We start from the raw sequence: 16,282 nt of genomic DNA on the forward strand, positions 1-16,282 counted from the left end.
AAGAGAGGAGGACTCTCGGATGATGGGGAACCGAGGATATGGATGGAAGGAGACATGAGGACTCTTGGAAGAAGTGTATGAACGTATACTTTCTATACATGCAGTCCCAATTTGAGCAAAAATGATTTGATGAAAATGGTACCACATTTTCCAGGGTCAGTGTAGCCTGTGGCTGCATGATTTTGCCACCAGATGGCGTGTGTGTGTGTACAGACACGTAAGGAGGTGATGGGAACAGTTGACAGAGGGCCGAAGAAATCAATCATCATTCCTGACTACAGATGGAACCATATTCAGATGTGCAGATTGGTAGAGAAAAGGTCACCAAGCAGGAATCGGCTGTCTATGTAGATTTCAAGAGTTCTCAGGACAGTCCAATAACCATTTCTATGCAGCAGGAGTATTGGAGAGAGGTCCTGGCTAGAGCCATATATTTAGGACACTTTGGTCATGGCCAAGAGTGTCACTATGGTGACATGTGTAGATTAGGGTTTTCTGACATTGACCTGAGGTTCACTGACACCTACTGACTACAGTCCTTAGTCATTTGAGTCCATAGAATCACCTAGAATGCTTGTTAAAATGCGGATACCCAGGCCCCAGCTAGAGATTCTAATTCAGTTTGCATTTAGAGTGAGGCCCAGGAACATGCATTTTCACCAAGCACCACAGGTGACTGAGAGGCGGATGGTCCTGGGTACCCCTGACCAAATGTGAAACTTTTCTGGAAAAAGAATCAGTCACTATCAACAGGGTTCCCTTCCTAGAAAGGCTGACAGCTATTAGTCTGGAGGCAAGAGTAAATGTCAAGTGAAATTGTGGGATGGAGAAAGAGGGGGACACACACTACATCTGGAGGAGGCAGGTGATAGAAGAGGCACCAGGAAAGAGAAAATGAACCAAAGGTATAGGGGGGAATCCAGGCGGTCCTGAGACCTGACACTAGTAGAGAAGAGAATTTCAGAAGAGGAAGGAGACAAACACTCCCAAAGAACTAAGAAGCAAAGTGCTATAGTGATGGTGAGCCTGCATCCTGACGCCCACTCGGGATGCCTACAGAGCTGCCCAAGGGCCCCGTACACCTGGAAGAAGCCCTAAGTATGTGTCATTATAATAATGTCAAATGTCAAATAGTATGTGCCAACTGGGCCTTGAGAAAACTATTTTCAAGATGTTTTCTCAGCTCTTGACTCTTCTCTTCTTCACTAACAGAATCCCCGAGGATACACATGGACAGCCAAATTCATGTTAGCACTGTATGCAGGGCTGGCCCAATGGGATAATGGAGCCTGTCTCAGGGACTTTGAGCCTTGATTCCTATGTGGTCCTGCCTCCCACCGCCTCCCTGTTTCACACTGCCTCCTGGGCTTCTGATGCATTTGCCCCACTCCCCACCCAGTCAAGGACTGCTGTCACCTTCCACACCGGTGGGGGTCTGGGCTGGACATGTGCCCTGAATGCCTTCATCACAGAGTGGGGTCTCCTGTGCTTGTGAGGGCTTGTACCTGTTCTATGAGAATCCCACGCCTTGAAGAGTATGACAGTAAATAGCAAATAAAAAGCCCCACTATAGCAGGTGGAGAGTAAAACCACTGAAGAAAGGAGGAAGCGCTTTTCCTGCTTTTTGACCAAGGGACTCTGCATTTTCATTTGCATGGGGCCCCACAAATGCCCCAGCTGGCTCAAAGTGTCCCAACCCACATTCGTAACCAGAATCAGGTAGAAGTGGGTGGATGCTATAGGACCTGCGCCGCTGGAGTTTTTTTCTCCTTGAAATCTAAGACTGACCCACAGTGCCCCTAGTTATGTAAATTGGAGGTCTGTGGATGGCCATGCAAGGTAAAACTATCCAGAGAGCCCGAGGAGAGAGACGATCAAAGAGGAGAGGAGAGGCGGTGACTGGTGTTGACATGATGGAACCACAAGATGGCAGCACTGGGACCCCGGAGTCCCCAGAACCAACTTGGAGTGTCCTGGACTTTGAGGACAAAAAAGCTTTTTTTGCTGTGTTATGCCACTGAGATTTTATGGTTTAATTATGACCAGAGCAGGGCCTAACCTATCTTGACAAATACAGCCCTGTATCCTTACAATCACTGGTAACCCCTTGACCTTTTTTTTCCCCCTCAAATAAGCTGTAGCAGGTTTCTGCTACTAACAAAGAGAAGAATTTCAATGCAGACAGGAAACACAGGCACAACAGTTATGAGGAAGGAATAATAAAGAGGTGTAAGACTCACTTCCTGTCTCGGGGGGGTGGGGTGGTATTGGCCACCGGCTCAAGCTACAGGTTCCAGAGAGCCTGCCCACATGGCTCCTCTCACCACGGCCATTCCAAATCACAGGGCAAGATTTTACTACTTTCCCCTTGCACCCGGGATGGTGTCACAGTCGCCATCGCCAGACCCAAGGCACCTGCTTAGCACAGCAATGACCACAAGGGATGTGGCTACACATTTCCAGAAGTCTCACTGACAGAGGAACACAAAGAAGTCCCCAAATAAAAAATCCAAATAGAAACATGTCAGAAAGGGAGGCCTGGTTCTGCCACTTTAGAAAGAGCTGGTAAAAGACACAGCTTCTAAACCTGATAACGCCAGGCCTGGCCCCTGTGAGGTCGACAGCCCTGATTCTCTTCCTCTCCTGTTCCCAGCAGGGACTCCCTGGGGCTTGGGACTCAGGCCAGCCAGCCACAGCTTCGGGCCCAGACGGGAGCTCTAGCCAAAGTCAGTGTGGCTCCCCTTTCCCTTGGGAATCAGGAAGACTTGGCCGTCCTTCAGGGATGGCCTGAAAGGGCCCTAGCTCTCACACGTGGAGCTGGAATCTACCAACTCTAAAACAACAGGCTAGCCGCTCAGTGAGGTCAGTTGGGTGGGAGCATGAACAGCTGTACCAGCTGTTTCTGAGAACAGCCTGTCTGTTGGTTTACCACATGTTGCCCTGGCCACAGCTCTGAGGCCTCGAGACCCACCCTCTGTGTGCTGGTACGCCCTTTGTGGCTGCCCCTGCTGCCAACGGCTGGCACCTAACGTGGAAAGGCGTCTTCCCACACACGTCCCCACTAAACTGCAGCTTTGGTCCAATCCCATTTATTTGGTGCATTTCAACTTTGGACTATGGCGTGGCAACCTTAAAGAATTAGAGTAGGGATGGCAAATAGGTTTTATTTCAAGTGCCAATTCTTATCCATTAGTACAGCTTTCTGGAATGCCAGAAAAGAATTACATGAGGCCATGCTCAGTGATGGCTGTGATCCATTCTCAATGTCTGCCTGGGTACAGGCTAAGGAGGGGTAACGAGTGGGGTTGGAGTCCCTTGGCTGTAAGGAGAACAGGAACTGTGGATGCGAAGTGCCTCTGGCCTGATAAGCAGTTCAGAAATGGGATAGTTTAGACATTTGCTGAACAAGCCCATATGCAGAGTCCACTGGAAATGAAGAGTTACCCAAGTACCTGCCTTCTTCAAGATGCCCGCTATTCCAGAAGATATGTCTCTGGGGTCCCAAGGAAATCCGGGCTTAGGGATATGCTGCATCCCGAAAAGCATGCTGTTTGTACTCAAAAGCACAAACTGCACTAGCAAAACTTGTAACTACTCTAGCTGCTGAAGTGCCTCCACTATCTGCCTGACAGGTTCTAGGCTGCACACATCTGTCCTTGTCTCCATAGCAACCACAGCTGTCTCCAGAAAGAGGAGCAGGGATGGGGTTTCACAGTCAGAGCTAGACTAGCCTCAAGTCACAGGGCCTGCTTTTTCAGAGGTGAGTCCAGTCTAAAGCTAGATCTTATTCTCAGGACAAGGGACCCAAGCCCGGGGTCTGCTCTGGCAGTCGCTCCTGCCAGCATCTTCTTGGGGCTCTGGACCAAGGCTCTCTGCCCTTCTCTCTGTAGTTCCCAATTCACTCCTGGGTCCTGTCACCTTCCTGCCCCCAGTGCAGACGGCGTGGTCTATCCCAAAGTACAACCTCACTGGGCAACATGTATTTTTCATACCCAAGTTTTAATTGAAGAGCTTTCTGGATTAAAAGGGGGCCCAGTTTCAAGCTGGCATGAAGGGAGAAGGTGATGATTTTTTAAAAGATTTCGAGGTGCCAAAGAACAACCTCCTCAACCCATTTCCAGCACAGATGCGACCCCCAGCCCCCCCCTTCCCCTAAGTGGTCTTAACAGCTCCGTCTGCATTCACTGAGCAGCCTGGCTCTCCTTCTATCACTTCTATAGCAAATATCAAAAGGGAAGAGGCTTTTCCTGTGCCTCTCAACGGGGCTTTTGTGCCTGTAATTCCATCCATCTGAGCATTTCTCTAGCGCTCATTACAGTCACACAGGGGAAGTCTGAAAAGGACTTCCGAAGACGGGAGAAAGGTGCTTAAGACACAAGAGTTTCAGAGTGAAGGACCAAGCTGTTCCGAAGATATTTAGTTTTCTGTGAGGGCCGAAATGTGAGTTGAGTAATTCAATTAGCATTTTCCAAGGAGCCACAGGATTATAGCTTTTCTCTCTAAAACTAAAATAAGCAAACAAGACGCAGACTTGGACTCAGGGTTTCTCAGGGAAGTGTCTTTCTTACCAGCCCACCGCCCCCGATTTAATCACTTCCATAGACCATAGGTTTAGTCATTCAGCAAACTCCCACTAAGCTCCTAGCGCATGGCAGGTAACGAGCGGTCGTGGGGAGGATGCTGGCGAGCAGATGGTTTCTCATGGGTGGATGCACACTGCAGGGTTTCTTAACCTCCGCCAGGGGTGCCCTGTCAACGGGACCTCCCCAGGGCCTGAGGCCAGACACTGAGAAGGTTCAACAGAAGCGTCAAAGTCTCGTGCTTATGTTTTAAAGTTTATGAGAGCTGTGCATTTACTCCATATTAGATTTTTAATGCAAAAATCATCTCCCCATTGCCTCAGAATGCGGGAGAGGCACAAAATGCTGTATCTGAAATCAGGCTCCGTAGGCCCATCCTTGGGCCTGGCCAGAGCCTTCCTTGGTCTGGGATAAAACAAACTGAGTGACTGTTCTAGGGTCTGTGTTCTTCCTTGCCCCGAGCTTCTGAAGGCAGGAGGCAGGCTCCTCCCCCCCCCACCTCAGTCAGGAGGCAAGCACTCCCCCCTCAGGCAGGGATCAGGCACCCCCCTCAGGTAGGACACAGGCACTCCCCCTCAGCAGGAGGCAGGCACCCTCCCAGGCAGGAATCAGGCACACCCCACCACCACCTCAGGCAGGAGACAGGACACCTAGGTGCACGTGGTCATAGCAACAACACTCTCCTCCTCCCCTTCGCAACCCATTAGCCATTTGGTGTCCCTTGGCTTGATGTGCCTCCTTGTTGATTCCCTCCCTCCGTTTATTTGTCCTTGATTTCCTGAATGGAGGGGAGCCATGACATAACCTTCCATCCCACCTAGCACACAGTAGACACCACACACAGAGCACTCTTCATAAAGATGGTTTTCTTGACTAAGTAGCAGTTTGCTTCTAGAACTTTCCATTCATGCCATAAGATAAGGAAATACTTCCTTCTGATAAGAGAATACCCCTTTCTTTCTTTTCTCTTTTAAAAATTACTGTGAATAAGGAAAACATCTATGGCCCTAGTTCAAGGTACCACACGTTTCTAATTATCCAAGACCTTGGATATTATTTTCTATGGCTATATTTCTATGGCAATACCAAAAATATTATTTTTCATAATTATATTACAATTGATTTTCAGCTCATTCAAAACATCTGGTAAAAGGAAGCCAGTATGTGTTTTTAGGGGCTCACTCTGCCTGGCCCTTTCGCTAGCACACGTGTGTGCGGTGTGAGCGCCACTTTCTCAGAGCCAGGCCGGCCTACCTGTCAGGCAGATGCCCTTGGTGCTGTTGCAGAGGTCCACCATCACTCGGATCTGCAGGGAGAGAGGGCGGTTAACAGCAGCACAGAAGACAGCTGGCCCCGACCTGCCCTTCATCAGACGAGAGCAGTTACAAAGATTCACAAAGTCACCTCAGGAGAACATGCAAAAGTCTGAGGAAAAGTTAACCTCAACTGAAAGAGAAACTCTTAAAAGACCTAAAGATATATGATAACAGAAGCTCATCTATCAGTATTGTCAACCAAATCTCCTTGATGGCGAAGGAATTGCTATATCCAATTTTCAAGGCTGTCACGAGCCAGCCCTCCAGCATCTGAAGGGCTCAAGTCTGTGTGGGGGTGGAATAAAGAGGGTAGGCTTGGTGGTTGGGAGTAAGTACCCACTAGTTGGGCGAGCACAGGCAAGGTACTCGACCTCCGGATCCTTTGGTTTCCTCTGAAAAGTGTAAATCCTATAAGCACCTGTCCTGAGTTCTGTCCCTGGCACGTGGATGCTGCCACAGATGGTAGTCATTCTCGTGCCTTGTGGATACTGCCCGCTCATCACTGGATGGCCGCCTGTGGTAGGCGGTCACGGCAGCATGGTATTAGCCCAGTGTCTGGACTCCCCACACCCGTTTCGCAGTCCTTCCCCCATCCACTCTCCATGCTGCTCCCAGTGAATGTCATAAAGACCAAATCTGAGCGGATGAGCCCTGATTCACATACTCTTGTGATTCCTTGCTGCTCTAAAGATAGAACAAAATTCCTCCTTCTCTGGACTCATCTCACAGCACTCCCCTTTCCCTTTCTGTTTTCCAGCTACACTATACTTTGCCTCAGTTTGCTCATCCACAAAATGGAGATAGGAATAGTGCTTTCTTTTTAGGATTTTTGTGAAGAGTAAAATCATTTTATGTGAAGTTCTTAGAACAATCTTGGAAGCACACCCAAAAGTATTTTCCGTTTCATGGAGGCAATAGAGAGTGTAGACAGAAGAGTGGATTCTGATGTCAACCTGCCTATGTTCAAATCAGGGCTTTGCCACTCACAAGCAGTGTGATTGGAGGGTACTTACTTAACCTCTCTGTGCTTCCGTGTTCTTACCTGTAAATGGAGCTAATAGCACCTACCTTATACCATGGTTATGTGGATTAAATGAGTGAATATTGCAACACACTCAGAGCAGGGCCCAGCACATGGTAAGCGTATGCTATTTGTGTTATTGTGTTAGTTCCTTAAACATGCCAAGAATGACTCAGTCAATTCATCAATTTACCATCCAATTGTTTTCAACGTATAGATTCAGTAATTTGTAGACCCCAATAACGTGACATTTCAAAACTATGGAGAGAATTTATTAAGAAATGGATTTGAGACAGAGACATCTGGAGGAAAAACAGAAAGTTGAATCCTTACTTCACTCTTTACACTAAATATGTTCATTAAGTGATATTGATAAAACAGTTAAAAGTGAAAACCAAACTCAGAAAAACACTGGAAGAAAACTTGGGGGAAAAGTTTATAATGGCATGAGAATTTTCCAAGAAAGAAACAACCCCCATACTATATGGAAAGAATGTTTAAATTCGACTGTCTGATAATTTAAAATTTCTGCAAGAGGTAAAATACTACAGGCAACAACAAAGGAGAACCATAGACCTTGAAAAACAGTTGTGAAGGGCTAGTATATAAAAAACTATTGCAAAGCAGTAAGGAACAAGAAACCAAAAGAAAAATGGGCAATGGGCCCAAACAGGAAGTTCAGAGAAAAAAAAAAAAAAGAGTGCCTCGCTTGCACTTATAGTTAAAGAAATACATTCAAACAATGAAATGCTATTTCCCACTTCTTAGATTTGTTAATAAAAAGACTAACAGAGCACATATCCTGAGAGCGCCAGAAAGCAGCACTCTTTCGTCCTGTTGATCAAGTGTGAAGCCATACTAACCCTTTGGAGGGCATTTTGGCAATAATTACCAAAATTTAAATGGGTCTACCTTCTGATCCATCAATTGCACTTTGGGATTTATTCTTCAGATGTATTCATATGCACGTGAGGAGACAGAAGTACAAAGATGGTCATTGCAGAAATGTGGGCAAGAGCAAATCACCCTCAATATTTATCAGAGGGTCTTGTGCAATGAAGTGTAGCATATCCACAGAATGAAATACAATGAAAAAAAATAGCATTTAAATCTGCAAGAATGACATTGAAATATCTCCAAGATAAATGAAAAAAAAATGCAAAGTACTGAGTGGCATGTATAATGTCCTCTCATTTATGTAAAAAAAAAAAGTGGTGTGCACACAAATGTTTCTATATGCTTCTCTCTTGCTGCTTTCAAGATTATCTGTTTTTGGCTTTCCAGAATATGTATGGAGGGTACCTGGGTGGCTCAGTTAAGTGTCTGCCTTCGGCTCAGGTCATGATCCCAGGGTCCTGGGATCGAGTGCCTCAAGGAGACTGCTTCTCCCTCCACCCATCCCCCCTGCTTGTGATCTCTCTCTCTCTCTCTCTTAAGCTCTCTCAAATAAATAAAATCTCTAAAAAAACAAAACAAAACAGAATATGTATTGAAAGAAGCCTGAAAAGCCTCAAGTGAGGGGGGAATAGAGGATTAGGGTGGGAGGAAACTGTACTAAACATGATACATCCTTTTGTTTCATCAGAAATTTTCACTCATTACTCTTTCAATTAAACTCTTTTTAAAAAGAACATGTTTTGATTTGACGGGAAAGATTGCTTTGTCTTCTACCTAGGCTTAGTCTGTTTGCTAGGAGATCCAGAGGAAAACTCATACCTGTGTCTACTTTGTCAAGAATATCAACAGGTATCTGTTGACGGCTTTAGAAATTTATTGTGAAACATACATATCACAGACATATCAAATGAGCACAGCTTAAAGATGAATCATAAAACAAACGTGTATATTCCACGCCCCCTACGTAAAAAACGGGTGCTTCTTCCCATAACACAACAGGCCCATCAACTCTGACACAGTATATTGTGCAGTGTTCCTCTCCCTTTCATACAAGTAAGAACACAGAGGCTTAGAGAGGTGACGTCATTTACTCAAGGTCACATCACTTCCTCGGAGCAGAGCTGGACTCAACTCCAGCTCTCCTGATGCCAGGTCTGCTCTGCATTCTATTATGACTCTGATGATTCGCTCAACACAACCAGGCAGAAGAAATTTCGACTCGCTATTTTTAGTCATTTTCATAAATGAATGTAATCAGCTGCACTATGGACAAGATTTATTATCTTAAAAAATGTATAATTGCCCATTGAGAGAACCATTAAAGACTTCACAATGCTTCATTTGTTGCCTGGGGGATCACAGCAGAAGGAATAGTTTGAAACAACAGAAGCATCAATAGGGAAAATTAGCCTTTCTCTTTCCTCCTCATCACTGGTGTGGGGTAGGCACAGTGTCTACAAAAGACAATGAAGAAAGAATTTTCATTTCCTGACCCTTGGGCTCCATTTATATGCTAAATGTCCATTTAGATATTTATCAGTAAATTGTGTTAATCCTCACGCAGAAATATTCCTCTAACAGACTTGGCCTATATAAGGTTATACCAGAGGGAAATATATGGTATGAAAAGTTGTGGCCATAAGAAAGTCAGAAACTGTTTTTTCTGATGGTGATTAAGAACTTGGATCAAAATAGGAGAATTCAAAACTCATTGTCACACAATCTAGGTTGTCAAATTATGGAATCACATTTGGCATAGAGAGCTTCCTAAATCTTAATTTAGGACTTGAGAATGGTGAAGCTGGAAGAGACCTTACAGCTCATTGTTCTGGGGGTGTTAGGCTTGATCGTCCATGATGTGGCCCTACCCCCTCCTGCTCCCACCACTTTCCCCCATCACTCTGCTCCAGTTACACGGACCATCTCTGGTCTTTGCTATGCCTGTAGGTGGTGCCCACCTCTTTGATGACACCTCAGCTCAAATGTCACCTCATCAGGAACACTTTCCCAGACTCCCCAACTGAAAATAGCCCTAGCGGTCACACGCCATCACCTCACCTGGCTTTTTGTCTCTGTAACACTCATCATTATCCAATATTATCTTACTTACGTCTGCATTTATTTATGATCTGTCCCTGCCTCCCAAAGAATGGAAGCATTTTGAGAGAATTTCCTCTCTGTTTTGTCTCTATACCCTGTGTATAAAACAGTGCCTGCTTCCAGACCCAAAACTTCTCCGCTGGGGAGATACAGTTCAAGTAGGAAAGTACATCAATGGTCTCGAAGGGAGAGCTTACCTTGACAGAAGGTGACAATAAATTGCTAACCCAGGTTTATGATGTGAGAATCTGATGGTGTTGGGAAGAGAATGGATGAGATGCAGAAAAAGCTCCATAGAAGGGGTGGGAAGGCCTTCCCAACCCACCAACGCTATTTGGAGGATGCCTTTTACCGGAACAAATGGCTGTCACCCTCAGTGCAATATAAAGAATGGTACCCCTGCAAGCTCAGGTTTAGTGCAGCCTTGGTCAACGTGTCACCAAGGCGGAATCATCTCCCCAGAAGAAACACCATGGCCTGTCGGGGTCATTTCCCCAGTAGGAAGATCAATACAGTAATGGACAGCTACACCTTGTATAGGGACTTGTTCTTGGCAGTGACAACATATGGGTGATGGGAGTAAAGACAACCAAAATGGGAGGGAGGGCCTTGGGTTCCTCATCAGGATGGTTCTTGGCTTTGCCTGAGGAAGAATTCAAGAGCAAGTCATTTAGAAGAAGGGCCAAAGATTTATCAACTATAGAAGTAAGAAAGGGGTTACTTCACAGACGAAGGAGCAGCCTCTCCCCCCAGAGAGGGAAGAGGAACCCCCTTTGCCTCTAACCAAAGGCTTTGTACATTTTTAAAATTGGCTATGCATATAGGGAGGGGCTTACTCTTTAACTTTGGGTTTATCATTTACATTGGGCAGCTCGTTTTTCCATTGTCCTAGGGTTGTGAAACTACTACGTACAGGGAACAATTTAAAGAATGTCAAGGCTTTGTGGTTTTTACTGCCTGGTGGTCTTCCATGAGTCAGCTCTCGTGACTTTTTTTTATGACTTGCTGACTTTTAAGTTAAAGGTCAGCCTAAAACCAAAATGGCTTTACTTTGGTTGACTTGTCTTCTGCATTTCCCTTCCCTCCTGACTCAAAGTGGCTTGCTCAGTGATCTTACATAACTGAGTTTCAACTTTTCCAGAAGTGTTAATCCGAGTACAGCAGGTGGTGTTGGCCACAGCACAGACACCTCCCTGCTCTGCTAAAAGAGTCAAGGGTTATACCACTATCAAGAACAACTTTGGCCAGAGAATCTAAGAATCCCAGGATCTTAGCACCAGATTCTGCAATCATTGCAAGAATTAAGAAGCTGGCCTCTATTTATCTCTAGCCAGGGAAATAGGGCAGTTAGAGAATCTCCTAGCCTGAAATAAAAGGCTGTTCTAAATTCCAGAGGTTACCTGCCTTAACAATAGCCTGGGAGATAAAGATGAGGGCATTATCTTTCCAGGCCAATGCCAGGGTAAATGGCAGAAAAATAAGGAGAAAGCATTTCATGTTTAGTTAATATATGAAGTCTCTATCTGTCCTCTTGGGTGGAAGCAGTCCATCTTGATTGCAGCTGCTTTTCTTCCTTGTCCGTCTGACTTAGAGATCTCCAGATTTTGTAAGGTGGACACTTCTTTAGCTGTGTGATATGTACCCAAGACTCCACCCTTCTAGTTTTGAAACAGAGTCAGTGGCCAGGAGCACTGGTAAGATCCCCTTTCAAATGGGGCTTGAGGGACATCTTTTTCAGAACACCCAATCACCACGCTCTAACTTGTGACCAAGTTAGATTCTCTGATCTGGGACCTGGGAAGACATCTTTAACCTACTGCTGATAGGCTTGAGTATAAGATATTAGAGACCTACAGTAGCTGGCCATAGTTGCATGAGATGACAAAGGATAAGCAGAAGGTTGTATACTGATCAAATTTTAACAAGTTTGTAAGGTTTTTGTTAAGGCTTATATGATATGTCCAGTGAAGTGGGTACCTAAATCATGGGAGATCATGAAAGGTATACCCCAAGTGGGACACAGACTTTTTACCGGTTTCTTTGCTATTGTGAGGGCATCAGTCTTGCAGCAGAGGGAAGCTTTAGCTCATCTGGAAAACACACATATAGTAACAAGAACATATAAATAACCCATATTAAATGGCAGTTGAATGAAGTCCAGCTGCAGGTGTTGAAAGGGTCCAGAGGGATGTCTGAGGTCTCTGGGAATAAAAACAGTTTTTTCAGGATTATGGACCTGACAAGTCAGACTTAGCTGATAGACTGTTTTGTTTTTTTTTTAAAGATTTATTTATTTATTAGACAGAGAGAGAGACAGCCAGCGAGAGAGGGAACACAAGCAGCGGGAGTGGGAGAGGAAGAAGCAGGCTCCTAGTGGAGAAGCCTGACGTGGGGCTCGATCCCATAACGCCGGGATCACGCCCTGAGCCGAAGGCAGACGCTTAACGACTGCACCACCCAGACGCCCCTGGTAGACTGTTTTTGCAATGTTACAGAAGTTTCCCTACCAATGCCTATTCATAATTTGAGTCATCTCAAATGCACTCTGGTGGGTGAAGGAATGTGGGGGAAAAATGGGGTTTTTCAGGGAGCTGAGAAGCACCAAGGGATCTGGGGTTCCCTACAGCCCTAGCTGTTCATTTCATTTACAGCCATTGCTTACCCACCTTAATTTCTCTGATTTAGAAGCAGATGCATGCCACGTTACAAGGACATCAGGATGGCAAAAATCTTACTAATATTTGTGGAGAAGATTTTTAAGACTTATGTTTGTCCCTGGAATTAAAGAGGCTGTGCTAGAGTTTGGGCACAAGAGATCTTTTAACTGTATTTTAAAGGTTTTGTTCCCTAAGCCTGGGTTGTGACAACCAAAAATATCTCCAGACATTGCCCAATGTCCCAAGGGGCTAGGGGAGTGGGGGTAAAAGTCACTCTTGGTTGAGAACTGCAGTTCTAAATGTTAGTCACTCTAACCAGTAACACTGTGCCAAGTTGGTCCTTGGTACCCTGTTGTTTTATTCTCAGGCAATGTAAGAGGTAGGTTTTATTGTTCCCAAGTTACAGAGAACGATTATCTTCCCCAGAATGCTGAGTAACTTGCCCAAGACCCCACAGCTGATGAAAGCTAGAGCATGGAATTCCACGGCATTGAGCTGAAGCAAGTATCCCCAGTGGTGTGAAATATGACCAAAGTTGACCACTATGGATTTTAGGCAAATGTGTTAGCTGTGAATTCTTCTGTATGGGTTGTGCTTTCCCCGAGCAGATTTCTAGACATGCCATACTGTTGCTTAAAAAACGTCACTGGAGTTTTGCTATTCACAGGGTGAAGTCAAACCTTTAGTTAAGGACCTGATATCAACCTTACAAGCCTGGTCCGGATGAGAGCCGTGTTCCCTGTCTGGGTGCCCCTTGGCTCTCACTGACATGTTAAGTTCCCCCAATCTTCTCTTCTCCAGTCCTTCAGGTTGACCCCTGACCTATGGCTAGAAGGAAAGTGGGGTTGCATTCTTTTTGTAGCTGTCCCTCTTCGAATAAAATGTATATCTGCAGTAAGATGCCTGGGTGGCTCAGTCAGTCCAACTCTTGTCTGACTCGTGATTTCGGCTCAGGTCACAATCTCAGGGTTGTGAGATCGAGCCCTATGTTGGGCTCTGTGCTGGCCATGGAGACTGCTTGAGAGTCTCTTTCCCTGTCTGCCTCTCCCCACCTCTCTCTTTCTTAAAAAAAAAAAAAAAAAAAAAAAGGGTATCAGCAGAATATCAAAGTGGCTCCTGCCTTTAGAAGCTAAGTTGAGGACCACCTAAAAATTTTCTCTCTTAAAAGCTTGTGTCTTGAAAATTTCAAAGAACACTGGATTTTAAATCCATTTTCTGGGATGAGATTAAGTATGTGTAACCCATAGAGAGAGCAGATTAATAGACTGCCAAGGCCTGGGGGGTGGGGGTGGGCAGGGAAGGGGCGGTGCCTGCTCAAGGGAAACGTGGTTTCTTTTTGGGGTGATGAAGAAGCTATGGAACTAGGCAGTGATGATAGTTGTACAGCACTGCAAATGTAAGCAGCACCACAAAATTGAACACTTTAAAAGGGTTAAAAGCGTAAATTTTATGTTAGGTGAGTCTAACCACAATAACAAAGTATCTGTTTAGAAGTTTAACTCTTTTAGGATACTTTTGTGTCCTCCCTTTCCTAGAACAACTCAATATCTTGGGATCATAAGGAAATGTGTTGGGGGATAATCTTAGGTTAATATTTCCAACATTACTACACCACACGAAATTCTCAGGTTTAAATATTTTTCTGTGTTCTGCAGAGTTATGACTAACACAGTTTTGCCTTATATCTTGTTCTGATGGGAAGATATAAAAACTGACATTGTTAAAACTGATTTTAGGAACTGCACATGTAATTTTATTTAATTTATGGCAAAAGAAAAATACTGTCCCAATCTACAGGTAAGAAAACTGAGCACACTTCTTTACGTTTGGAGCTCGGAATCTAGGGGGCCATTCAGACATTTAAACTACCATTTATTATAAAAGTGGGCATTGAAACAGTAATAGTAGGAGTTACTTACTTTTTTTTTTAAATATGTTAAATAATTTTGGGAGTTACTTTCCACCGTGTTAAATACAGGATTAGTTGGGGATGGTGTCTGGTATTGGGGTGAGGAGTTTAGAGGGGAAGTGGGGCAAGAAGTTAAACTAATCTGGTTCAGAAGAAAAAACAAACAAACAATAAAAAGACCTTATTCCCTTTTATTTTTTTCCTTCAGTCTCAGGTGATTGTGGGCTGTGTTTATATTTCAAAGACATGATAAAATGTATACATCAAGGGACGGAGAAAGAATATAAGTTTTTCTAAGAAGGGCTTGGGTTTCCTAAGGTCAATAATTTACAAGTCTTTTAAGATAAACAGGGGAAGTTTGGGGATTGATGAAGGAATAGGTAAATTTTGAATTGCCTCTAGAGCTAACTTCTGTTTTGTGAAAAATCTGTAACATTAGGATCATTGCTCTCAATTCCTCCAAGAATCGGCTTATAACTGAAATGACATCATAGATTGATCCATCTGTACAAATACATTATTCTCAATTTGTTTCTTTCCTTTTGGGTACATACGTCTAACTTTAAATTCTTCTGGTGGTATTGCATAACTCCCCTTGGATATAAGACTGGTCCCCAAAGAGGGTGCAAAGGGAATTACCTTCCCAAAATCCAGAGCCACTCCCAAACACAGCCCAAAGAAAGAACCAACAATATGATTGTCCCTGTCAGGCAGAAAGCCAAACCCTTTTATGCAAAACAAGACAAGCTAGAAGGCAAGAAGTATCCCTGGGAAATAAAGGATCAACAAACAATGGTTTTGGATTTGGAAAGGAAGGCACAACGTGATATTTTATGTTCCTCTCTTTACTGGGTACTACAGACAGAGATTCCGAAGAACTGTTTCTGGCAAGAATTTTCACCTCTCACTGGCTTCGGCCAGTGTTCCTCAGATCCCCTCTGTAGGCTCTGGTATCTACCACAGAGCCCCCTGGGCTGTTTAAAGGAATAATTAGCAGTATGCAAGAACACCCCTCAATTTTGTCAACTTTGGGGGCCCTCCTTTGAAGGTAAGGATGGGGGTGTTTCTAAGGCCATTAATTTGGCAGTCTTTTGTTTACAGTTGTATAGTCTTTTCAGAGTGGAAAAATCAATTCAGACACAGGATTAATAGAATGAGCACTCGAAGGAGGAAAGGAGAGAACAGTAGGAGTGAGGTCAGTCTTATGGGTTTGTTTTTTTTTAAAGCAACCTCTTACATCTTTAATTTTTCTTTAGCCTTTTGCAATGAATCTTTTGATGAGCTGTTTTGGAATTCTGAAACCTTTTGGAGATGTCTGCTTGCCAATTAAAACAGGTATCCTGTTCTGTTTAAATTGGCAATGCTTGCTTTCAAGTGTACTTCTTCAGTGATCTTATCTAACCGGAATATTCCCCATCATGGCCATAGTGTTTCTAGGCTGTAATTCCTCTGAGGGCTGGCAGCAGTTTGATAGGACCCTAGCTGCAAATGGAGTTAACTTACATTTCTGTGTGGCCATATCTGGCCGCACATGGGGTACAACTCACATTTCTGTTTAGCCTTATTTCGGGGCCCCTAACCCATTGGTTACCAAGCCAAGTTCTTTAGGACATAAAATAAGCTTGTATATTTTTATAACTTCCAAGACCAAAATTCTAAGATATAAAATAAGCATGTGTGCTGGAAGGTGGAGCACTTAACTCCAGAATTGAAGGATATTAGTGAAGGCCTTATTTACACAAGACAAAATAAACATAAGCACCTAAATACACCAGCAGTGACCAAAAGACGGCACCATGGAC

The 16,282-nt window shown here is 44.4% G+C and overlaps 1 protein-coding gene across 2 annotated transcripts in view; it reads right to left on the reverse strand.

The window, feature by feature from the left end:
• The window catches only part of GLDN (gliomedin), a 62,204-nt gene that overhangs the window by 25,681 nt on the left and 20,241 nt on the right, over positions 1-16,282 (reverse strand). For both annotated transcript variants that reach the window (XM_034660983.1, XM_011226467.3), the window contains exon 2: positions 5,835-5,886. In XM_034660983.1, coding sequence (XP_034516874.1) covers positions 5,835-5,886 — 52 coding nt within the window. The remainder of the gene's footprint in view (positions 1-5,834; positions 5,887-16,282) is intronic.

This window comes from Ailuropoda melanoleuca, chromosome 5 (assembly GCF_002007445.2).
Source record: "Ailuropoda melanoleuca isolate Jingjing chromosome 5, ASM200744v2, whole genome shotgun sequence".
Lineage (NCBI taxonomy): Eukaryota > Metazoa > Chordata > Mammalia > Carnivora > Ursidae > Ailuropoda > Ailuropoda melanoleuca.